The 25,574-nt window shown below is 35.3% G+C and overlaps 1 protein-coding gene across 3 annotated transcripts in view; it reads left to right on the top strand.

The window, feature by feature from the left end:
• DPH6 (diphthamine biosynthesis 6) overlaps window positions 1-25,574 on the top strand; it is a gene marked incomplete at both ends in the record, with an annotated part of 200,086 nt that overhangs the window by 67,728 nt on the left and 106,784 nt on the right. For 2 of the 3 annotated variants that reach the window (XM_080344847.1, XM_080344846.1), the window contains 5 exons: window positions 1,048-1,135; window positions 9,364-9,514; window positions 11,614-11,745; window positions 15,774-15,903; window positions 19,347-19,521. In XM_080344847.1, coding sequence (XP_080200973.1) covers window positions 1,048-1,135; window positions 9,364-9,514; window positions 11,614-11,745; window positions 15,774-15,903; window positions 19,347-19,521 — 676 coding nt within the window. Of the gene's footprint in view, window positions 1-1,047; window positions 1,136-9,360; window positions 9,515-11,613; window positions 11,746-15,773; window positions 15,904-19,346; window positions 19,522-25,574 lie in introns of all 3 variants that reach the window. The other variant, XM_080344845.1, reaches the window with a different exon arrangement.

Genomic DNA, 25,574 nt, shown 5'->3' with positions numbered 1-25,574 from the left:
TATGATCATTTGAAAGAATTACTTCAATCTTAAGGGACTGTCTTTAAGATATCTTGAATGAATAAATAATGATTATTATCTTAAGAGGTTTTTTATTTTTATTTTAAGTCCCAAACCACGTTTTATAATACCGATATTTCTGTTACTTTTACACTTTCATTAGGCCAGTAGGAGCTGCCAAGACTTCAACTGTTTCCCTTTTTCATGGTTGTTACGTGGCATTACTAGAAAACTACCTATCTCATCTCATTGAATACTGTGAAGGTGTCAAAGGCACTGTAGTTTCAAGTATTACCTGTGTGTCCTTAGCCTTATAACAATTTCCAGATTTTCTTATACTGAATCTGAGTTTCTCTGATGTTTTCTCTGAATTTCTCACCTTCTGATGTTTGTTTCCTAGAGCTACCTTTTTCTTAAGGAGTAAAACCATGCAGATGGATATAACAGATACTGCCTCTTGTGAATCAGTGTGACAGATTGTGTCTGTAAAAATGAAAACTAAAATTAACTAATTTGGATCAGCACACAGGAAGCTTATCATTGTTACCAACACATTTGGCATTAAAAAGTTGTGTCTAGTAGTCTTCAATATCAGATGCAAGATGGTTGAATCAGTCAGTTTCTCAGCATGAAATATTGTATGTTGTTAATACCTCAAGAACTAATCCCTGGAGCATTAATCAAGAAGAATGGACTTTTAAAAATATCTCATGTTAGTGAAATTAAAAGATCACTTTACGTATTGGTCCCTAGAATGTAAAACAATGTCATTTATGCTTTCATAGACTACAACTAACTGAATCTCTCAGCACTGGTCTGGAAGTACAGTTTATTCCTTTTGAAAACTGAAAATTAGTGAAGATAATGTGTTGTTCAACAATATGATTTTATGTAGCAAACACTTTTTTTCTTAATTGCTATAAAACTAAATAAACAATTAATAGATTTGCAATAAGTTATCTTGGAGTCTGTGTTGTACAGCAAATAAGTATAGTCTTTATGGAAAATTATGTATTAACATTTGATGCTAATAATTTTGTATTTCAGAGATTCAGCCAGGGTGGTTGTGCATTCGGCTGATGCATTTGCACCTGTGGCCTACCTTCAATTTTTAAAATTACACCTTGAGAATAAGGCAAGTAGATTGCAAATGTCATCTTCCTTTAAGGCTATGTGCATGCTTTCTATTTTTATGTTGCTTCCTCACAGTTTGGAGTGAAGCTGCACGTTCTCATGTGGGTGTACTTCCAAATAACAATGTACATACGGAGTTGTATTTCAGAACTTGCAATAAGGAAAAGCTCAACATAGATGATACCTTGTGTCAAATGAATGAATGGAGGTAGTATATTTCTCTAGCACTTTTCATCTTGAAACTTCAAGATGCTCAGCCAAGGTGGTTGAGTCAAGCCCACGTGTAACCTGTGTAGTGCAGCCACACTGCAGAATACAGTGGGCTTAGGAAATGGTGTGAACAGTGTTGGTTTTCTGGGAGGCGGCATCTCTTTTCACTGTTTCTGTCATGGAAGTGAACAATTTAAAAACTTGCTGACCTGCATGTACTCAAGTTTTAAACCTACTGTGTTTTGTTTTGTCTTTTCCATATGAAAGATACATTTAATGAATGACTCACCTCATGTAGAGAAGATTATCCTGGTCAAAGATCTTAGGGCATCATGAGTAGTTCATTGGGATTTAGGCTCGGCTTATGATTCTGTGGAAACAGCAGGACAGGAATAGGAACTCTGGTGATTTAAATATTACAGACTTTTATGTGAGCAGATCTAATAAGTTCAAAAGAGAAGGTTTTTTTGCTAGTATTTGTCAGTACTTTTCTGATTTTATTTTCATTATTTTGTGGGTAAAGTGATTTTTTTTCCTCCTGAAAATGTGTAAGTGCTAGTATTTTCTTGAAGAGAGTGCATCATGATCTTCCTGATGCTGTTGTAGTCATTTTTTTGTAGGTCTTCTTACTTCTTTCTTCACTTTGAAGATCACTGAATGTCTTCTACATATAGGGATTTCTATAGAACATTATTATATTGGTGTTTTACATTTCATGTCTCTTGAGCAACTACATTTCCTGAATTTCTTTTAAAAGATCATGCCTTTTTTCCCCACCATCTTTTTTATTTTATTGTTCCAAACAGATAAAATACCTATATATTTTTTCTTCCACGATGGCCTCATTCTTCCCTTGGAAAATAAATTGTATTTCATCCTGTCAATTTCTAGTTTGGGATTTCTTTCAAAAATAAAACATTAAATATTTGTGTGGGAGACCGTAAAGAGGATATCAACTAACTATGTGAAGCAAAACCAAATAGGCTGAATAAAGGAAAATTTGGGAGCACAGCATGGTGGAGAAGAGTGATAATATATTAATATTTCTTTGGGGGCACTGACTTTATTGCTTATGGCAAACTTGATGCTAAAATGCACCATACATCACTACAATGTGACAGGCTAGGGAAAATGAAAAACACAAAGCTTTACATAAATCAGGCAAAAAAATCTTATTAAAATGCATAACATTTTATATAAGAATCAAGATTTTACTTTTATCTGTTCAGAAGCTCTTTTCCCTTCTTATGTAGATGTTTCAGATTTGGTTAAAGCCTCACAGTTTCAAGCAGTTTTGTACTAAGTCGTATTTCAAATTCATTGTAGACAAAGCTGTCAAACTCTCAAAGGGGTAAGGTTTACAGAGGGCTGCCCTGGATTTTAGTATATAAACTAATGTATATTTAAAAGGAAAATAGTCTCTTTTCTGCAGTGATTGTCTCATAACGAAAAGCATTTGAATCTTTTGGTCATAGATTATTTTATGTCACAATAAAATAAGCTACATTTTGAAGAAGTTATGAATATGGAGAATCAGTCTGTCTTTCAGATCACAACTTGTTACTAAGCACAGTTAAACTGCATACTGATAAAGAGATGCCTTCAAGATCGATATGCCTGTAGTGCTGTACTTATTCTCACTATTTGTTGCTTACAAGCCCTACCAAAAAATCTAAATATCGGTAATTCAGCACTTAAAATCCAATCATATAACATCCATCCAATAACAAATCACTGCAGGGAAAATCTGCTTTAGAAGGAGAACTAATTTTAGTTTCAGGCTTTCAAGGGATTACTGAAAATTGGGCAAAAAATACTGCATTATGAACAATGTATGAAAGTAGCCACTTTTGTAAGCACTTTGTCAAAACCATTAACAGACTGCACAGTAATGCGTAATTCTAATAAGTATTATGTATAAGTATTATAAGTATCAGTTTTCTTATCATTTCAACTGAGAGATATACATATTTTTAACTTTTATTGTATATTCATTTTATCTTAGTTACATGCCACAGGTGTTAATTTTACGTTCTTTGAATTTACTTTTATAATCATTATACAATTATAGCTAGAGTACCTTGGTGTCTCTGCCGTCTTTCCTCTTCTATAATGCATTTTCTTCAGCTAAATCTCTTCAGTTTAACTACAAAGCCTGCATAGAAATTTGTTTTAGATTTTTTCTGGCAGCAAAATGAGCCCTTGTGCCTAGGGGAAAATAAGATTTTACTCACTGTTCTGGTTTAATACATTACTGTGCAACTTCATGATGTGTTTTTGCATAATAATTGAAGCTTTTTTTTTAACACACCCTCTTTAATTTTCAATGATACAGAAAAGGCAAAAGCGATACATAATTTTAAGATTTTATTATTAAAACATTATTAGAAGTTGGGTAAACATGACTTAAGATAACTTTTTTGTAGGCATTTTACAAAAACATTAAGAATAAATAAGAATGCTAATAAACCACTAATGCTCAAAATTCAGGAATGCCTCATTTACTTCATTTTAAGAAATAAGGTCACCTCTGCAAGGTGCATAATACAGATATCTAACTTCATCAATATTTTGCTTTGCCAATGAGACTGTCACTTTGTACATTTAAAATGTGGGATATTCTTTTTAGCAGGGGCAGCAATTTCTGAAGATTACTCCAGAATCTATAAATCGAGTATATTGGCTCTTGTATTCAATGCAAATTTAATTTTGAATATTTTCAATAAGGAAAAAATACAACTGTGAAACAATTTTTTTTTACTTTGACAGCACAGTGAACTTGCAAAACGTTTTTCTTTTCACTATATTATACTATTCAGTTACTCTATTAAGTTGTGTTGGCTTTTGCATGACCAGAAACAGAAGTTAAAGCTGTTGGAGCTTCTGCTGATGTTAACATACGTTTGATGACAGTAGAGAGTATATTAGTTATCATTCATGCTTTAAGATTTGCTTGTTCCCACATTTAATAATGAAGACTTTGTTCCCCAAGTTCCAGCGAGCAGGAACACACATACATCAAACAGTACAAGCTGTGAATCTGTGGCCCCTGAATTTAGGGCTAGTCCAGAATTAGGAGAAGATATGGACTTTTCTTTCTATACTTGGCAGAAGGAAGGAGCCTGTTTTCCTGTAACAGGTACAGGAATCATGCCTGCTGCTGCTTTTCCTTGTAGCATGTGATTGCATTAAATTTACCTATCACAACCTGATAGTGTGAGGCTTATCTGTTTTCCTGTTTGTAAAAGATCTGGACCTATTTGGGTGAAACACTAGTTCCAGCAGTTAATCCCCTGTTAAACATCAGCAAATCCATTTCACAGGTCGATTTGGAGATGATTTTAAAAACACTTTTAATAGTTAGAGAAGGTGTTCGGAGATATGTACGTGACTTGTGTTCTAAAAGAGCACGATCCTGCAGGTTGGATTTAACTTCATAGCCAATTTCTATCCAGTTCCTTCTGGCCTGAATTATTTCAGTTAATCTCCATTTAGGACTTCAGGTGTAGAAATGGACTTTTAAAATGATGTCAGGAGGAAGAGCGAGGAATTTCAAGTTGCAAAATATGTTTTGTTAAGGGTATTGTGAGTGGCATTTTTGAATACTTTCTCATCATTGAATGATACTTCTCCTAGGTAGCCTTTAGTTTAATTTCTGCATTGTAAGAATATGGATAACCCATGTAGTTATGTTTTCAAAACTTTGTAACAAATATTGCAATTTTTTATATTGTACTCACGTTTTTTTCAAACCTTAAGATAATAACGGATTTTCTTTCCTACTCCATTTGATTGCAGATTCAGTCCCCATCTCTGAGAAAAGAGAAATTTTCATTCTCTTTTTGTAATGAAGAGACTTTATTTGAAAGTCTCTCAGAGTAAAGGACTCTCCCATGTGCTTGTGTATTGTACTTGAAATACTGCAAGGAGGTGTATGTGGTCTCTGTCATTATATATATTTCAAGGAGTTCTGTTATCAAGGTACACCACAAGGAATAAAGAGATGATCGTAGTCTTATATCTTCTGAGCTCTCTGCCCCACTGTATTCTCATTGCTGCGCAGTGGGAAAACTATCGGCTTTGGAATTGTGTTGTGATAGGTTTTTATACCAGTTTCTGTAGCAGAGAATGTAAGCTTTTTAAGAAGGCAATCTGTTGTTTTCTTAAAAGACCACTGCATGGAATTTCAGCTATATCAGTCAAAGTCCTAGCTCCAAGGCATTTTCAACAGGAGAATTTGGATCTTGGAACACTTGTATGTTTGCTTAACTTCATTCTGAGCGCACTTGCATCACTGACATGAGTTATGTGAATATAGTTAAGCATATGCATGCATGCAGGCTCTGATCCAAAATTAGGTTGGTATCATAATGTACAGTGGGTGTGGGAGAAACAGTGGAACAAATGGGAAAATATATTGCGTCTGTGAAGTAACGTGAAAATGTTATGTGATAAAATAGGTTCTGTAAGATTTAATTAAAATGTCATTATAGCAAGCTTGATTTTTTTTTGTTTTTAAAGTGATGAGAGTATTACTCAGGGAAAGTTAGCCGGTTTGTGGCAGTCTGTAACTTAAAGTTTTAAATCCTTAGATTTCTTTCTCTGTCGACAGGAATGGGAGACCAACATTTGTATGGGATTTCAGTAGAGCTACTAAACAGAGTCTGGCAGCTCCACTTAGGCTGGCATTAAGCCCGTTGTTCTTCTAGTGCCAGGTTCTACACCTAATACTTCTACTGTAGCCTGCACCTGTGCTGCTGCAGAAAGTGATTGATTACCTATGGTTTTGGAGCATTGTGAGAGTCAGCCTTGAATTAATCATTGTGATTTATTGGAGGCATTGAAATCAACAGTAGTCTATAATTATTTTAATGGTCTTTGGTGTATGTAAGAGACATCATAGAATCTCTAGTACTTCTTAGTAATTCCCAAAAAATTTTGCAACTCACCAGCTGTTTGTGTATGTATGTAAACACTGATGTATAATTTCTTTTTCTCTGTGAAGCAATGTTGATATAAGCTTAATAATTTATAAAATATTGACATAGTTAGGAAAAGGGGATGTGGCCATGGATGATACAAAAATTTAATGCTGCATCAGTTTGAGATATGTGTAATATTAACAAATTACAAAGCTACAGCGGAGTTCTGTAATTTAGACCAAACCAGTTGTGATACAGTCTGTGAGTCTCACTACATCCCCATGAATTTTTTATGAAGCACATTTTGTAGAAAACATGTTTAGAAACATAGTTGAAAGAAAATTTTAACAGATGGCATAAAAATGGAATAGGTACTCTTTGCACGTTCACTTGCAGAGCGTATAAATTCAGTCCTCCAGGTTAGGGAATAGAGAGACATTACAGATCTCTAATAGTACCTACGCAAGATACCTACATCTCTGCCTGTCTTAAAGGTAATTATGTAAAGCTTAACAAAAGCGAGAAACAAAGCGGCTGTCACACTGGCAAGCTGGAACTTTTCCAGTTAAAATATTTTTTGCCTAGCGATGGATTAGTTATACCATATTGAAGTAAAAATCCAGGTGATGTATAAACAAAACCCAAGGCCGGATTGCGATAATATCATTCCTATCACCATGTTTGTACGTGCTCACTCAGGGTAGGATCCGGAGGTGCAAACTCTTTAATGTCTTATGTTATATCAGTACTCAGTGAAAGCCTGTACTACAATGCAATTGATTGTTTCATGATGGATGCTACAAATTAGCAAGTGAAAGCAAGTAATTTAATAAAACAACCGTTTGCAAGAAGGAGATGGGTGCACATTTAGCACATCACACCACTATACAGTCCATATGTTTTTGTAAAGTGACACTTTGTGGATAAAAAGAAACTTTGGGGAAAAAAAAAAATCTGGAACGTTCTTGGTTCTTGAAGCATAATCCAACTTAAGATCTATTTCAATTACCAATTTTTGTTCCTACTTCTTTATTTTCTAAGTCCTACCCAAAGGCTTAGGGGGTATCAGGCAGCCCTCTGGGTAACGGCAAAATATATCAACCAACAGCCGAGGTGTAATTCAATGAGTGCGAAGTGGTGTACATACTCTTGGATGCTCGTATATTGTAATGTTGGAATGCATGTCGTGTTTGTGCTAAATTGCAGTTTTCATCTTCATGCTATTATGTTACATTTAGTTGAGTTATTTTAACCTCTCATGTACAATTGATTCACATAAAGTAGGTTATTGCATTGACTTTCATACTTTTCTTGGAGGGATGAATAAAATGAGGTCCAATCAAAGAACATCAGCCCCTCTTAGAGCGTAGCTTTAGTGTTTACAGCACTTATAAAATTACCCTTGAGCCCTTTTAGAGGCAACAGAGCTGAGTTTACTCTCATAGGTAATGACCTTTTTTTCATTTAGCCTTTTCTGAGAATTTCGAAATACACTGCTTTAACTTAACTGGATCCTTTTTCTCTGCCAGTGAAGTCAAATATCCATGTAAATGGATTTTGACTTCTGATGCAAACCGTAGTTTTCTGCCTTTGTTTTTCACTTTTTTTCTTAATATCAGACAAAACTTTTGAAGTTGCAATAAGATACATTTTATTTTCCAGAGAAAAGAAAAGATACAATAAAATTACTTTTTAAAAAATATGTCTGTATTCAAATTTGATTAGTATTTTTTAATGTATACCATTGTTTTGACAGCTTGTTGAGATCTAATTGTTAAAAAACAGAGAAGGCAGAGGGTCAAACTTTAGGCGACCTTATGAGTGCTTCACTGTATAATGTTAATATTCTTTTTTGTAGACATTTTGCCTGGAAATTCCATAGATAGTACACTAATTTGTGAGCTAAAAGAATATTCAGCAGTTTCTAATCCATATTTAAGGATTGCCAAAGGCTTCGTATATTGTCAACTTTTTATCTTACTTTATCTGCCTTTATCATCGTTTTTGTGAATCTAATATTTAAGAAGCCTGCAGTGAAATGCATAGTTCAGACACTATATGAAGTTTGAGACCTTGAGTAGAAAATTAATCAATAAAATCTGGAGTTACAGCATGCGGTGATGTCTGGTTAAGTTTTATGGATAAATTCTGTCATAATTCATATTGGTTTTAGATAAAGACAAGTAATATTAGCCAAGCTGGTGATCCCAAAGTCAACATGCTCTGCAGATTAGGCTGCCTTGGAAAATCAGGTGGAAGAGAGTAGGGGTTCTGATTGCTATAAAATAATATATATATATATATATATATGCATGCTGTAATTACATGACTTGTTGAAAATATAATGAACACAGCATTTTAGAAGACTGGTCAGTACACACTCTGCCAATGTGTTTTGCTTTAGAAGTCATGCTGGGTAATTTTCCTAGGCCTAAGAAAGCAATTGGGAAGAAGAGAAGGGTCTGTGAATTATTTTCCTTCCTTTTAAGAAATTACTTGGATGTATAAATCTTGGAAAATGCTGTTTTCTGTATCTCAAAACTGAACATCCCAAATTGTGGTGAGTTTGATGGAAAGGATAGTCTGCGTGAGATTAATAGAAAGCAATTTTTTCTTTTTACGTGGACTACATTCATTCAGGGTTCCACAAAGTTTTAAAACTTTGTTAGTCTTTTGCTCTGTTTCAATTGTTTAGTAACAGTGTTAATTATCAAATTGTTACTTTTGTTCCTTTTATCATTTAATGCATACTGTTTTTGGAAAACATAGTTATCTTGTATGTAATTGTGGAATAGCATTTCTTCACCATAGTATTCTTCCTTACATTTCATATCTGCTGTTCTTATTTACTACTAAATCTGTACTTTTATTCCATATGATGTGTCAACAGGAACACATTGTATCCTGGCAGTTTCTACAATGTAAATAGTGGGAAATCTTAATACTGTTCTTCCATGAATATTTCTAAGCCCAAGTGTCTATTGAGCTATAGTAGTTTTTGTAGTAGAAACCCAAAATTTGAATGATAATATGTACTGATGTCACGCTGCTTGGTATGCTGTTTACTTGTCTATTTTATAATGTTTCTCTCAAGCAGGGGGAATCTGCAGGTACATTTATGATCAATAGCTGTTCTTGTGAGGTAAGCTGCAACGATGAGGATATTTTCCCTTCACCAGAAGAGGACGAACCGCAGAAAAGCATTCCAGTCATCTGGAAGTCTTTGAAACATAATTCTTTGGATTTCAGTGAGTCTTGCACAAATTTCATTAGAAAAGTAATATTGAATATGTCATGCCCTGGTGGAGTACACTGTTAATTACTGTGAAAATGCTCTTGAAAAGAATGTTTGTGACCTTTAGTAACTAGTCTGGAAAAAAAAAAAAAAAGAGATCCTACTACAATGAGGTTTTCTGATAGGAATCAATAGATCTGTAGTAATTAAGCATTTAAAATTATTTTACAGAAGCAGCATAACCTTCTTTCTTTCTTCCTTCCTTCCTTCCTTCCTTTCTTTCTTTCTTCTTTCTTTCTTTCTTTCTTTCTTTCTTTCTTTCTTTCTTTCTTTCTTTCTTTCTCTTTCTTTCTTTCTTTCTCTCTCTCTTTCTCTCTCTTCTCTCTCTCTTTCTCTTTCTCTTTCTCTTTCTCTCTCTTCTCTCTCTCTTTCTCTTTCTCTTTCTCTTTCTCTTTCTCTTTCTCTTTCTTTCTCTTTCTCTTTTACACTTAGGTGTGAAAGCACAATGAAATAAGGTTGAGGCTTTTGTAACTTGTGGTTACAATCCAGGCAGAGTTCAAAAATAAGAGCTTTCACTCCAAAGTTCTGGTCGTGTTGTATAATTAGATAGCATTTTGGAGAAAATTACACATTCACTGTCAACTATGTAAGATGCTTTTCCTCCCAGTTATTATACGGTGTTAGTGTGATCTGTTTCTTCTCTTTGCAACTGGAGCACTATATCAGTGTTGAATTAATTTTCCACTAAATATACAGAAAAACTATTTGTGAAATATGTTGTGGTCCTTGGAGATGAAACCTACTGTGTAAATGTAAGATGATTTGTTTGTATTAGGCAGAGAAATTGTTTTCTAATTATTTTTTATATTTCTTTTGCTATGATTCTTAGCACTTGCATTTGGTGAGAAAGGTTTTTTTTTTTCTGTTATAAGATTCCTTCCTTCCTTCCTTCCTTCCTTCCTTCCTTCCTTCCTTCCTTCCTTCCTTCCTTCCTGCCTTCCTTCCTTCCTTCCCTCCCTCCCTCCCTCCCTCCCTCCTTCCCTCCTTCCCTCCTTCCCTCCTTCCTCTCTCCTCTTTCTCTCCTTCTCTCTCTCTTCTTCTCTCTTCTTTCCTTTTTTCTTTCTTTCCATTTTCTGCCTTTCTTTCTTTCTTGAAACACACACGAATGTGTTCTGTTTGCCTGAATGAAATTACTGCAATCTCATAATTAGAGTGGAGGGATTGATTTTTATGTGAAAGATCTAACCACACCTGTACCCACACTCTAAATAGGAGCACAAAACTTGACTCTATCCCCACCCAAGCAACCTCAAGGGTGACATGCATGATCACATTTAGCAGCCTAACAAGTTGCTGTCTCTTAGGTGACCTGCAGTAAGTAAGAATTGTATGCCTCATATTAGCACTGCCTCAAACCTGAGGTGATTAATGCAAGATAAACCTGAGTTAATAGATTGGTACCTTATTGAAGTACCACAGCATCACTGTTACCCTACACTCAAAGATTAGTAAAATTTTCCTGAAAACTATGTTTCATAGCATAACATTGTTTGATAATAAATAGTGTTTAGGCTCTTTAATATAAGTGGCTGTTGGGGTGCTAAAAAATGCCCTAACATGTTATGCATTTGCTAAGATGATCAAAACCAGGTTAAACACCAAACTTTTGTTAAGATTTGGCATATAAATTTGAAAATCTGTTCCTGTGTCACTTTTAGATACTTTTGAAAATGTTAACTTTTCAGTGTCATGTCTTGTGCCAATTCTGTATCAAAAGAGTTAGAGAAATCGTAAAAGATCAGGAAAAATGGGAGAGAAAGTACTGAGATTTTCAACTAAATACTACATGCAGGCATGTTTTCTGAAGGTAGTGTTGGAGAAGGGTTTGTAAAGTAGCATTTGGAAGCTTTGTTACCAACACACACACTTACTTGTGAGTTTGTTTTATATCTGTTTATCTTTAAATATGTTCTGAAGGTGTTTTTACAAGTTGTGGGTTTTTTTTTTAATTTTGTAGAAGTTATTTTTTATTTTAACAATTTGAAATATATTCTAGGTTAATCTGAAGTCTTTCATTGTTATAATTATAGTGCTGTTCTTCATTTCTGATAGCTGAGACATTTGGAAGTTCTGGAAGATCCCTGAGTGGTTACCAGTGGTTTTCAGGTATCACAGCCCACTTCCTTCCATCAAAAGCCAAAAATGCTCAAGAGGCAGCAAGGGAAGCATTTACTTCTCTCCAAGGTACTTTGTTCAGTTAATCCATTATCTTCTGTTAATTATGCTGTTTTTAATATGGTATGAAGTAAGAATCTCTATTGTCATATTGTTTTATAACTTGAAATGTTGTGGTTGTCAGTTTGCCATCTCATTTGGCATTTGATTGGAATCATTGATATCAAGACTGCCAGCTTTAATATTGAACACATCATAATTTGACTGGCTTTTGAAGGCCCTAGAAAGGCAGAGTAGTGTTCATATCACTGTAACAACACTATTTCCACAGTACTTACTTGCTTTATAGCTTGCTTTATAGCTTTCTTGCAATATATACTGTTTGTGAGTGTGCATGTGTGCTGTGGATGCTGTCTGCTTGCTAAAGCTCTTTTGTAGCTACTATAATTTCAAATTAAGTTTTCTAGAAAGCTGTTGCACATTTTGGCATCTAGGATTAGGTCAGTAGCAATAAATCTCGTTTATATTCTTAATGCAAAGGAGAAATAACTATCTTGGGAATCATGAAATCCAGGTTCCTTACTCTCTCCCTTTTACAAGATTCTGACATATAAAATAAAATGTTCACATTTTTGCTTTTTATGTTTTCCATTCTAAATTTTAAATAAAACATATTTATACAGGCTTCTTTTTATTAATAAAAATTGAAATAATTTCTATTATCTGGACAGGTAGGCTCATATTTTTGTTCGTGAATTTGTGCAAAGTATTGTCCTATAAAATCTTATTTTTTGCATGTGCAGCTGAGTATTCATGACTGAATATAGGATGATAAAGAAACCCTAGAATGTTTTTCAGAAACACAGAAGTTATACTTTGTAGAAGGTCCTTAAGCTAGTTTTTGATTGCTTAGAAATCAACAAGGTGGATCTGATCAAACTTGTAGCAAGAGATAACGGTACTTAGTGCAAATCTTCTGGGCATAATCTGTAAATTGAAGCAAAAAGAGTTGTGTAATGTTTAGTTTCATTCTCATTATATTTAAATGGAAATCTGCCAGTACAAACGTTATAGATTTCTGCCTTAGCATCTGTCAAAAAAGATTGTGTCTCTGACTAGTACAGTAGCCTATAGCTTTCAGCAAATGACTTGCATTAGCTGTATTATAGTCAAGAAAAATAGTAATTTTGTGATCCTTGGTAGAAGATGTCATTTCTCACATTTCCTTTCATTTTTCTCTTTTTGGAAGTGGATGTCGAATACTCAATGAATTATGATTCTGTCATGGCAAAAGAAACAATTTGTTTCTGAGAACTTAACTGATCTGCAAATATGCACAAGGCTTTTTCTGAACTCGTATTTATGGTCTGTATAGCAGTTCAGTCCTCAGTGCTATGAGAATGGAATAAACAGTTCTTTTTACCTTCTCTTTGCTGGGTTGATTGATTTAATCACCTCTGAAGAGGATAAGTGCTGCCAAAAGGATTCAGAAATGGAAATGTACTACTAGATGTTGTGAAACGTGGTTGTTATGTAAAGTAGACATAATTCTCCTGTGAAGCCAAGAACTGAGTACTGTTTACATTTATTTTCTTAAACTCTTTTAAGCTTTTCTTTAGATATGATTGGAAGATGACAGAGACTGCAATGCTTATTATGTTATATGAAGCAGCTCTGGTGTGGCTGTGCCATGGCAAAGCTCCATAGACTTGAAGGGAACAACATAGCTTTTTATTATATGAAAATTTAGTCTAAAATGCTAGTTCCCCTATATGGTTTTGATGTTGTCTTTTGTGGCTCTTGGCCTAAGGATCCTGGATAACCCATTTAAAAAAAAAAAACGAAGCTGTACTTTGGCTAAAGTAGCAAGTGATAGGATAAGAGGAAATGGCCTCAAATTGTGCCAGGGGAGGTTTAGATTAGATATTAGGAAACAATTCTTCAAAGAAAGGGTTGTCAGGCATTGGAACAGACTGCCCAGGGAAGTAGTTGAGTCACCATCCCTGCAGGTATTTAAAAGATGTATAGATGAGGTTCTTAGGCACATGGTTTAGTGCCAGCATTAGGTTATGGTTGGACTCAATGATCTTGAGGGTGTCTTCCGACCACAACGATTCTATGATTCTGTGTTATCTTTTGGGTCAATTATTTTAGTTCTGCCTAAGTCTGATCATATTTTATAAATTGTTTAGAACAATGAATGGCTTGATATTCAACAGAAAGGTTGTATGGTCTCTCTGTATATCCTGGAGATGTGCTGTGTAAGAGTCCTGCCTTGGGAGACAGAACTTCTTGTCAAGAACCCAGGCGATGGATTGGTAACTGGTTCATCATTTATGGCTTTCTACTAGATACAATGCTTTGGGAGGTCAGTGTTTTTCTGCGTACAAGCTGGCAAGAAATTATTTCCCATAATTCCACTAATTCATGCAGAGGAAAAGGAGATTGTACTTTTATTTACTTTAAGAATATTTTAAAGAATAAAACTAGAAATTACAAATTTATTCAAATCTCTTTGCCTTCATTTTGCTCTAATACTGTTATGTGTCTGCAAATGAGAGTTTGTTAGTGTGTTTTGATTTTTTTTCCCCTCCAGTATTCCATATAATGCTTCAGAACTTTTTACTACAGATCAAAACTCTTTCTTCTTGACTAAAATGCTGGCTGAAAATCTGGAAAATATCCTTGTTTCCTCATTGACTGATGACATAGCAGCTGGTATTAACCTAGTGATTGCTATCGGGCAGCATTCAAATACATTTATATTTCTGGGCAGAATTATCATAGTGTGCTAATTTCTGAACTGAGATTTCTGGAGATGTATCTTGACTTTGTAGAAGTTCTATGTTAATTGTTTGATAATCTCTTGTATCACTTAGTGCACACTTCCTTTTCTGTTGATGAAAATTCCCCTGTTCATATAGTCAACGCTAATTAATGGCAGTATGACTAAGTAAAGCTGAGACATTTAGAGCAAAATTCAGGATTGATGTGACCAAACCAGCCTTTATGGAAGCTTGCCAACTCTTGAACTGTCTTTGAAAGCACAGAAATGTTTTACACAAAAAAATATTAGTTTCTCACTAAGGCAACAGCCAACAGAGATTGTCTTTATGCTGTTATACTTTTCCACTGGAAAACAAACATATAGGTATATATAGGTACACACTGTAATGTTAAAGAACGGGATCCCCAAAGTTACATTGAGAAGAGCTTTATGTAGCTCATTTAAGCTAGGTCACATGGGACTCTGTCCTTATATGTGTTCGTTGTTCATAGAAGATTTCGTTCTTCATTTAGTTTCTGTTGCTCATGAGTTACATTTTCCACACCACAGAGCTGATCCACATATCTTGTTATGGTATTGACTAGGTAAAAGTAATTTATTCTCCTTAAGTACTATGACTGGAATCTTCTATGCATATGCATTCAGATGATCTTGACTTCCCAGTATATTTTCATTAACTGTTTGAACTTTCCTCTCCTCTCATCTTTCCTTTATTTCTCCTGTGGCTACTTCTGTTTTCTATTGTCTGTCTTGACATTTGTAACTTTTGGTTTATGTGGAGATTATTACTGCAGTGAGGGTTTTTAAAAACAGCTTAGACAAGCATCCCTCTGGAATAGCATATAAATATTTGATTTTTTCTTTGAAGAAGGTGATGCACTGAAGGACCTCTTATTGTCCTTTCCAGTTCTGTACTTTTTTGATTCAAAGTTCTTTATAGATTGCTAACTGTCATAGGCTGAAAATTAAAAAAAAAAAAAGCAAACCAAAAAGATATAATAAATAGTATGGATACAAGGAATTCAGACTGTAACATATCTACATGCATCAATGTGTGATAAGTTTTCTTGGGTCAAGAATTCACCACTGCTTAGGGTGGATAAAATACGTTTGTATTCTTTTTCTGTACCTCTGGAAAATTAGCATGAGAAAGGTTTTCATGAAAAAAAATAGGTATTATAGAGGGAAAGGTAAAGTCTAGTCACGTTACCGGTTGGTTTTGCTGAACAAAACCAGGATACCTATGCTGTCTTCCTATACACATTTAAGATATTCTGTCTTTAACAGCTATATTATTTTTATCCTGCAGCTAATATGACTTCAGAGGGATTGAAACTGAAGGATATTATTTTGGTTCATCTGTATGTGAAGAGCATGAAAGATTTCAATGTTATAAATTCAGTTTATGTGACAGAATTTGATTTGTGTCCACCAGCAAGGTAGGATTAGACTACTGCTATAGTATATTTATGATAGACTGTAATATACTGAGTTATTGTTACCATATTTATGAAGCTTTTGTCCGAATGTTTGTGCTTCACAGTCTTAGAAGTAGACTTTTGCTGCCTTTTGGAGTAATCACATCAGGCCTGCTGAACTCAAAAACACTAGGGTTGGAAATTTTTGCCTTAATATATACCATAAAGTTTATAAATGGCCTTACAGAAAAATAATGCAATTTTTGTAAGTTTCAGTTCTTCTCTGTGACTTGACTAAACTGACAAATCTTTTGTGTTGGTGGGATTTTATTTGCTTTTCTTGGGTTTTGGCCTCCCTTGACTTGCTAGCAACACTCCTCTTAATGCAGCCCGAGATATCAACAGCCCTCTTTGCCACAAACACACACTGCTGGTTCATGTTCAACTTGATGTCCATCAGGAACCCACAGGTCTGTTTCTGCAAAGCTGCTTTCTGGCCAGTTGACCCCCAGAATATACTGGAGCATGGGTTTGTTCTTCCCCAGGAGTAGGACTTTCAGCTTCCCCTTGTTGAACATTATGAGGTTCCTGTGTGCCTATTTCTTCAGCCTGTTAAGGTCCATCTGGATGGCAACATGAACCTCTGGTGCATTGGCCATTCCTCCCAGTTTAGTATCATCTGCAAACTTGCCAAGGGTCCATTCTGCCCCATTGTCCAGGTTATTGATGAAGATGTTGCACAGGACTGGATGCAGTATAGGCTCCTGGGGTACACTGCTTGTTAGTGGCCACCTGTGAGTCTTTGTGCCACTGATCTACACCCTCTGGGCCTGGCTGTTCAGCCATTTTTCAGGCCACCTCACTGTCTGTTCATCTAGCCCATGCATCAACATCTTATCTATGAGGCTGTTATGGGAAACAGTGTCAAAAGCCTTACTGAAGCCTTACCATCGATCATTATTAAGTCTTTCTAAAAGTGATGAGGTTTAGAACCTTGTAGGTCCTTGTGACAAACCTTATTCAGTTTGATCTGGTTTTTTTTGATAAATACAGAAGCAAAATTGTTAGCCGAGGAGGTGCCTGAGTTGAACATCATTTGATTCTGAGAGATATTTCAAGACAGTACCAACACATACTTACTCTGTTCCTTTTCTTCCCCTGCTTGTATGCACTGTGGTTGAAGATGAGTACTGGACTAGATGGATCTTGGGCTTGATCCATTGTAATTGTTCTTAATGTCTTTTGTTTCTGTTACTATGTAGCCTAGCTGCAGTCGAGTATTCAGTGAGAATGCAACTGTGAAAGGAAATTACTTCAGACTTCGGAATACACTGATGCTAACACTTTCATTCATAGATCCCCAAATCATAGCTTTTTAATATCTGTTGTACAGAGCTTCTGTGTTGCATCCAAGTCCACCTCTGACATAACGAAACAGCTTGATGGTCTAGGTATGCAGTATGTGATTCCTATGTTATTTGGGTGTGTTGTGTGGTTGTTGGGTTTGGTTTTTTTCTTCCATTGGAAATTGGATAACAAACACCTAACCCGTGACATTTTTGTTCTGCTTTTTTAATAGTTGTGTGTTAAAACAACTTTTTAATTTGTAAATTCTTCATTGCCTTTGTCAAAGGGCTTTTTTCTTATTACAGTAATTCATGTTCATCTGAGATAATATGCTCAGTATGCAGAACTGCTATAGCTTGAAAAATTCAACAATAGGTTAACACAGGTTGGAAAAGACATCTGGAGGTCTTCTAGTCTAATCCCCTGCTCAAAGCAGAGTCAACTTTAAGGTCAGACCTCATGTCTTGTTCTTATTTTTAAACCAACTGGTTAGCAATTTTCTAATGTAAAATACTGTATTTTTACAGTATTATTACAGAATATAAAATATAGTATAGACATGTAAATTTTAAGTATAGCATGTCAAATAGTTAAAAGACACTGTTGAGATAATAAATATCATGATAGATTCACATTCTCCTACACTGTCTGGGTGTCAGAAGAGACTAAAAGAGAGCAGGAAGAGGCTTCCTTGAGATGCTGATTGTAGGCCAGGATTACTAAATCACAAAGGGATGTAGTGTTGGTTGTGTGTGCCTCAAGAGGAGGGATCTAGTCCCGGCTGTAAATTACACAAAAATTAATCTCTGACCTCTGCATCTTATGTTCTCTTTATGACATTTATTCTTCTTTCAATTTAGCTTCTTTAATTTTTTGTGCTGCTTCATGTTTTAAACCTCCACATTTGCATAGCCAGTCAGTATAGTCTTCCATCGCTAAAATAACAGGTAGAAAGATTAGGAAGTTGCAGGAAAATGGCTTTTTATGGTTATTTTTATGGAACAAACAGATTTATGTTGCATTTTGTCCAGAAGAAAAATTATACAGTAGCTTGCATGGCTGCATCATTGCATTATCCACAGAGACCTGGTTGTGGGAGTTCTCACAAGCAATATGCTAGAAGCACTGACTCAAGGGTGTGGATCTGCACTAAATTTGCAAAATTGTCTTGAAAATTTACCAACCCAAGCAGAAAATCCATTCATCCATGCTTATGATGATGGTAATGAGGAAAAAAAGACTGTATTTGCATGTGGGAGGAGGGGAGAAAAATAATTTTCTTGGAAGAAATACACAAGATGAGAAGAATTTTGTAAGGTTATGTTATATGATACGTAAAGAGAACAATTTTTTGTTGGATTCCTGCTGGGAGCTAAATGACTTTTTTATGCATGGACTGCAAATATAATTATTTTTCAGTCTTTGAAATGTTGAGTTCTCCCCCGCCCCACTCCCTGCATTTTCACTGGCTACATTTAACAGACTGACTGTCTGTCTGTCCATCCCAGCACTCTGTCTTCCTTGGAGCAAAGAAAAGTGAACTTTTTAAACGAATGCTTAGGTAGGTTTTCAGCCCTGTAGTAAGTTTGTATCTGTCATGTAACTTGAAGTATAACAGAAAAACATGGTCAGTATTGCGTGATAACATGTGAGAAGGGTGTAAAGGAACAATAAGCCGCTGCCTTTTTGAAACCTGAACATCTAGTCCAACCATTGGAAGGAGATTCAGTGAAAGTCAGAATATGGCAATGATACCCTCAGTCTGAAGGCTGCTCAGCATAACTTACCTGACATTTCCAGAGTTGGATGGTCAAGGTTTTTTTAATAAAAGAACTCATGTATTCTTGATAAAGTGATCCAACTCGTAAAAATAACCACATGGAAATGAGCCATCGGCTATGATGCTAGTTTGTCCTTGGTAGTGAAAATTAACTATTTGGAGAGGAGATAACAGTGTAAATGCTAGCAGGTTATTGCAATACTATAGCTTTGTTTTATGTTCCTCACAAAATCTCATAATGTAGTATCCCAAATAAAAACCCATGGAAAATAAATGCTAAAAGTTGGTTCAAGCAAACATTTTATTGGAAAAAAAAATAATTGTCTTCTGTTTTCAGAGTATGTGTGGAAACTCTGTTACCTGATGGAGTACTGTTTTACATTGACTGCCTTGCACGTAAGTGTGACGTTGCAATGGATGATGTGTTACGTGATGAAAAACTGGTCATGCATGTACAGAGCATTTCCCACTGGGCACCTGCTAGCATAGGACCTTACAGTCAGTCCGTCAAGGTAAGGAATCTTTGTTACTTCATGCGAACTGTGTGTCAGTTTACTGAAACAGCTGCAGTTATAAAGTCTCCCTCTCTCCAATCTGAATGTGCAAAGGAAAATGTGTAAAAAAAATAGTGAAAAACAACCATTTTCAGTATTTGTTTTTTAAACTTATGGACAATACAAAAACTTAACGCGTGTCAGCCTTTCATTTAACCTTTCATAAAACAAGACAAATTACTCTTTGCAGAGAATCTGAAGAATAGCCTGCTTTTGTTGTAAATTATTGCTAGACCAAATAATTGTGTCGCACATACACGTTTATAAGCTGCCTAGAATATAAAGAGAATTTAGGAATATCCAAGAATATCTGCAATTTATTTGTTTAAAGCAAGCAAATTCAATCTTTTTATAGGTAAGTCAATCCTAAAATGCTTATTTAATGAAATCCCTATTGAGGCTCTTTGTACTACTAGACCATTTAAAAGCACAGTAAGGTTGAAGAACTGTTCTTTTTTTCAAATTAATAAAAAATTGAATAAAATATTGCATACTTTTTAAAAGTATGAAAAGGAGGCAGTAAAGTATCATGGAAAAGTGGACCAAAATTTGAATAAAATGCTCTTTTCCTAGTATGGTATCTCTTGCCCAGCTAGTACAGTTCTGACAGTTGATGAAGTGTTTCACCTTTTCTGCTGCAATAAATGTATATATTCCTTTCTTACCGATACTCCTCTTGTGTAATACATTGTCCAGTCCAAAATATTGTGTTGTGCTAAAGGATTTAAGCAACATGTTGTGGCATTTGTTTAAATTTCCTGAGACTTCTTTACATGTGCAAACCACCTAGTGTAATGGCCATGGAATTGTACTTTGTTTTGTCTTTGTAACATTTTATGGAAAATTTCAGGAATAGTGTTTTACTTCAGGAGCTCATGTAGAATTTGTTTCATTTGTAGGAGGAAATGTTCATAGACAAACACTGTATTAATCTTGTGATTAAATCAAGCTGGCTTTTTATTATCTGTGTATATCCGTTTTCCTTGAGAAAGCACAGTTTATTAACCTTTTTTCGATTCAGTCTTACACATTGACAGTCATAATTGTGTCATGTCGCACATAGTCCTGCAAAGATAAAATTTCATGAACTTTGTATTGTGAGAAGCTTCTCTGATATCTCATTGCAACTAATCTACATTACTGTCCTCTAGCTGGCATAGACTAAATTCAGAAAGAAGTGTGAACTGAAAGTTGCTTTTGTAACCCAATGAACATTCCCAGGCTGCAAATGGCTGATGAGCAGATACTGCTGGTCTCTGGGATGTCCTGGTCATGTGCGACAGTCAGCAGAGCCAAGGAAAGGCTCAGTTCCTTTCAAATACAATGTAACCAGTAATGCTGGTCAGCAATTAAAACATGAAGAAAAACTTTCCACTGTTTTTTGTTTGTTTGTTTCACTTGAGGGAATGTTTTAGTCAAGCAACATTATTTTCCCTTAAGGTGGAAAATGAGTATTTTTACTTTTGAAATCTGTTGACCGCAGGATTAAAGAAACAATAATCAAGAGCTGCACCCCTGCTTCAAGATCACTCACTTGCTACCCTTTATGGCTAATTTTTGTCTTTAGTCCACAAAAACCTGTGTGGGGAATTGGTAATATACATACCAGCAATAGTTTTAATTTTCCTTTGCCAGATTTTGCCTTAGTACGACCACCAATATGTTTCATCTGAGTATTAATATTTAATGTTATTCTGGTTTTGTAACATTTCTATTCTGCAAAGCTTGATCCAGTAACTGTCAAAATATTTTAATTTCAGTAAATGTGTTTTCTATTTATTTTTTTTTCCTTCTAAAATAGCATATAAAATATACAACCTATAAAACCTTTCCATTAAAATACATCAGGGGAATGCTTAAGTGCATAAACAACATTGAAATTTAATTAATGGAAGATATAAATCTTGTATCTTCTTAAATGTGTACACTCCAAAATGGAAAGCTGCTTTAGGTGGGTTTACAGAACTTCCTTGGACTATGTATAGGAAGGTATTAAGCTTTTCAGGTCACCAGTGAAAGTAAAGCCCTTTAGTATGTTTTAGGAAAAGAATAAATAAGGAAAGAACAAAGGTGGGTTTTTTAATCTTTATAGTCAACAAAATTGCCTTGAAATTATAATAATTTTATGCTGATGAAATGTTGATGAGTTTTTTCTCTTTGAGGAACAGACACTTAATGATATTTAAAAAGTAAATTGTTATTACCCTTATGTTGTGTATCTGTAGATTTTGTTTGTCATTTGCTTGACAACAACTGGACAAGTAAATTATTGTCTTTTCGGTCCACTGTGAAATTTTGTGGACACTGAGGAATCGTCATGTATTTTAGCCGTCTTTTTGCTTGGTTCAGAATAGGCCAAGGGCTTTAATATTCAGGGTATTGCAAGTTGGAATTGATGAGTACTGGCATGTAAGAGTGGAGGTGGCAGCAGAAAGGTAGAGGTAGTTCGTGCAAACTGTGGAATTCACACTTCAGGCTCAACAAATCAAAAAAGAAAACATTTGAAATTTACCATGAGAACATCCTGACCTTAGTCTGACAGACACCAAACAACAGTAGCAGACTAGAATTAGGATTTTCAAAGTATTTATAGCAAAATTAAACATTCTTCCTCTTTGGGGATTAACGTTCTTTAAAAACAACGTCAATATTTCTACTTGTAAGAAGTATACATAAATTGTTGTAAGATACAATATGACTGATTTTCCTATAATTAAGAAAAACCTGAGACCATTGAATATATTTTTCTTGGTCTACCTGTTTTATTGGTGCAGAAACTTCTGCCAATCTTTATGTCAGCAAGTGGAATGTAAACTATGTCAGAGTTGCTGGAAAGGGTGTGCTGCCGATCTCAGTAATGTCTAACAAGTATTGTGATTCTGGCCCTCTAGTAGCGGTACCACAGCCCTTCAAGGCTGCTTCCTCTGGGAATATGTGTGGACACCTGGTTAACCTTCCTCAGATCTTTGTTCCACAATGGGCACCAGCCCAGCTTGTGCTGGTCATTGGTAGTACCTTGGTGTTTTTACTAAAGTAATTGGTAGCTTGTATAGAAGCAGCTTACTTACCATCTTCACCAAGCTAACAGCACAGTTGTACATCAGGGAGTTAAACATGAAGATACACCCCAAAGCAGTGTTGGGGGGTGAGAAATTTATGCTAAGAGCTTATTCATGATTATTTATTTTATGAAAATGTTCTTTGAGCACTTATGAACTGTGAGCATAGTTCGTTAAAAAAATATTTTAAAAAAGCCCAGTGCAGCTGAAACACTAACCACAAACATTTATCTAAGAATGGGTGGAAAGTTGATGGTGTTTGTACCAGATGTTCTTCTAGTGTGTCCATGTAATTTTAAAGCCTATTTGCACTTACAGTTTGTTTGCTTTGGCAAAGTTTCTTGATGCTCTATCTGGAAATGAACAAATAAACTACCACAGTAGAATTTATTGTACTCTCATATTCTGCAATAATATTTGATGGTATTTTATACACATACCAACATATGCATCTATGACTTGATTTTGTCTGTTGGAGCTTTTAGCTTTTCCTTGTGACCTCATTTGTTTCACCCTGGCAGCTGCCAAATCCCAGTTTCAGCCATCCTTCAGCCATCTTTTTCTCAATTTTCTCCTCCGCACTGTCTGAACGCAGTAGCACAAATGTAAAAAACAGATTTGTCCTTACTCTCCAATTCCAGCGTGCAGATCTCTATAACCTGATCAAAGTTGTTATTTCTCTTTTCTGTTTACTCACCTTACAATTTTTTTTTCCTTTCATTTTTCTGATCACTGGGGCATGATAAATTAGCAGGTAAATACTGTGGGAATGATAGTGGGAATAGAGTTTTGCATCTGGTTTAAGACAGTGATAGTCGACAGTATTTGTAATGGTTCCTTGCTAAGACTTATTTCCTTCTCTTGCAGTGAAACTGAAAATGGTTTGATTGAATTTAGTGCACAATTTGTAGCAGATGGCTTTCAAAGCAGCAGTTGGTGTTGGAAATAGCCTTGTCTGTTATGTACACCAGGAAAGACTACCTGGCTACTAAACCGTCTGACTGGTTGTAGTTTTCCAAGAGCATGCTTAGCTGTTGTTAAACAAAATGCATATTTTAAGGAATCAGGACTTTTAGGTATGCATTAATTATCCTTGCAAGAAGATCAGCTGGAGAAGGATGAAGATAGAAAGATGTCAGAAAATTCCCATTAGTGAATCAGAGATTGAAAAAAATCATGGTAAGATTCTTAAAGATGTAGTTAACTCTTGAAATACTTATTTTTTCACATACATTGAGCTGGTAAGTTATTTCTTTGCTTCCTTTCCGTCTTTTCCTTTTGTGATTCAACAACAGTACGTTACGTGATGTGACGTGACGTGACGTGATGTGACGTGACGTTACATATTATACCCTGTGTAGGACTATGGGGGCAGCATACCTGGACTTTCTATTCAGGTTGTATAGAAAAGCACTTAGGACACTGTAATTTTAGTAGATGGAAGAAAGTAAGTCATAGGCCAGTGGCAGTGGTATGCCAGCTCCTACATAAGTAACCTTGTCACTGATGTAGAAGTTATTGTTGTTGCTTCCCTAGACATTGCCAGAAAAAGTTATTTGTAGCATTAGGGCAACCTGGACACTGTGTTAAATTTTATGGAGACTATAAGTACGCAAGTCAGGAAACAATGGGACAAAACTGAACTCTGCGACTTTGGTGTTCATTTCTGTTATATGTCCCCCTATCTCCTTAGCTGAAGATTAACTAACCTGACTGTGATTAATGCCTTTGGCCAAAATGTGGACCAAAGCTGTCTGCTACCACAGTCACACCCAGCATCACAAAGTGCACCAAAACAGCAGGGGATAACTATGTTATCTCTTGGATGGTACCCTCATCTAGGAAGGTCCACTTTAATGATGAGACATGTTAAAAAGAAACATTGGGGAGAACTAGAACTGCTGTCTTATTGTAAGTAAATCCTTGCTTCCATCAGTAATTCTGATTTGGGCCCCAAAGCATGCAAAAGTAGAAGTCACTTATTGATGGGAATGGGATCAGTCATCACTGGTAAGACTGTGTGGTGCAGTTAAGAGTACTTGAAAGGGCTGTTTAAAGGGAAATTTGGAATTACTTTTTTTGGGGATTGAATCCAAGCTTCTTGCTTTCTAAGAAGCTGAAATATGAAGAAAAAACTAAGGATCTGAGGTGCCAGTTAGCATGAGGGACAAAGTGTGATTTTTTTTTCCCTCCCACTTGCTGGGAAGAAAACCAAGGCTACTCTCCTAGTCTGCTCCAAGACATTAGGATTAAGGAAAATTACGGAATTATTATACAAGTGGATAGTAAGTGATGTTCTGCATAGAATGCTTTAGGGCTTTTCATCTTCACTTCAGCATCATTAGGGCTATGTTCTAGAGACAGTGCACCAGGATGGTCTGTGATACAAAATTTAGATGCTGGCAAGAATATTTTAGCATATATATATATATATATATATATATATATATATATATATATAGGAAAGAGTTTTCTGCTGAAAAATTTATATGTAGTCTATAAACACTTAAAAATCAGTCATAATGAGTTGATTTAAAATTACTATATACAGGAAAGGCCACTGGAAAAATGTTGTGATGTCTGGAAATGGAAAAAAATATCAGATTAGAAATGTCACAGAGGATGAAATCTTCATCTTCAATTTCACAGACCAGAGGTAATATTAGGAACTATTACACTGAAATTTGTAAAAACACTATTGCTTAGTTACAGAATAACTAATTGTGGTTTTGCTCTTAATCTGGAGACTTGAACTCGTTTATAGATAAGGGCTCAAGAAAGATCTGAATATTAAAAGCTTGATAGCTTTCTGTATTTGAATCAGTAGTTAATTTAGGCAGTTTGAAAAGATATTTCCTGTTACGTTTTTATGGTTTGATGGGAAGCATAATATCCTGAAGTAGATTACCAAATATATTGTTTTTTCTTATTACTCCATCGATCCTAAGTCCC

Source organism: Nesoenas mayeri (genome assembly GCF_963082525.1).
Source record: "Nesoenas mayeri genome assembly, chromosome: 5".
Taxonomy (NCBI): Eukaryota; Metazoa; Chordata; class Aves; order Columbiformes; family Columbidae; genus Nesoenas; species Nesoenas mayeri.
This window is presented reverse-complemented; position numbering and strand designations above follow the sequence as displayed.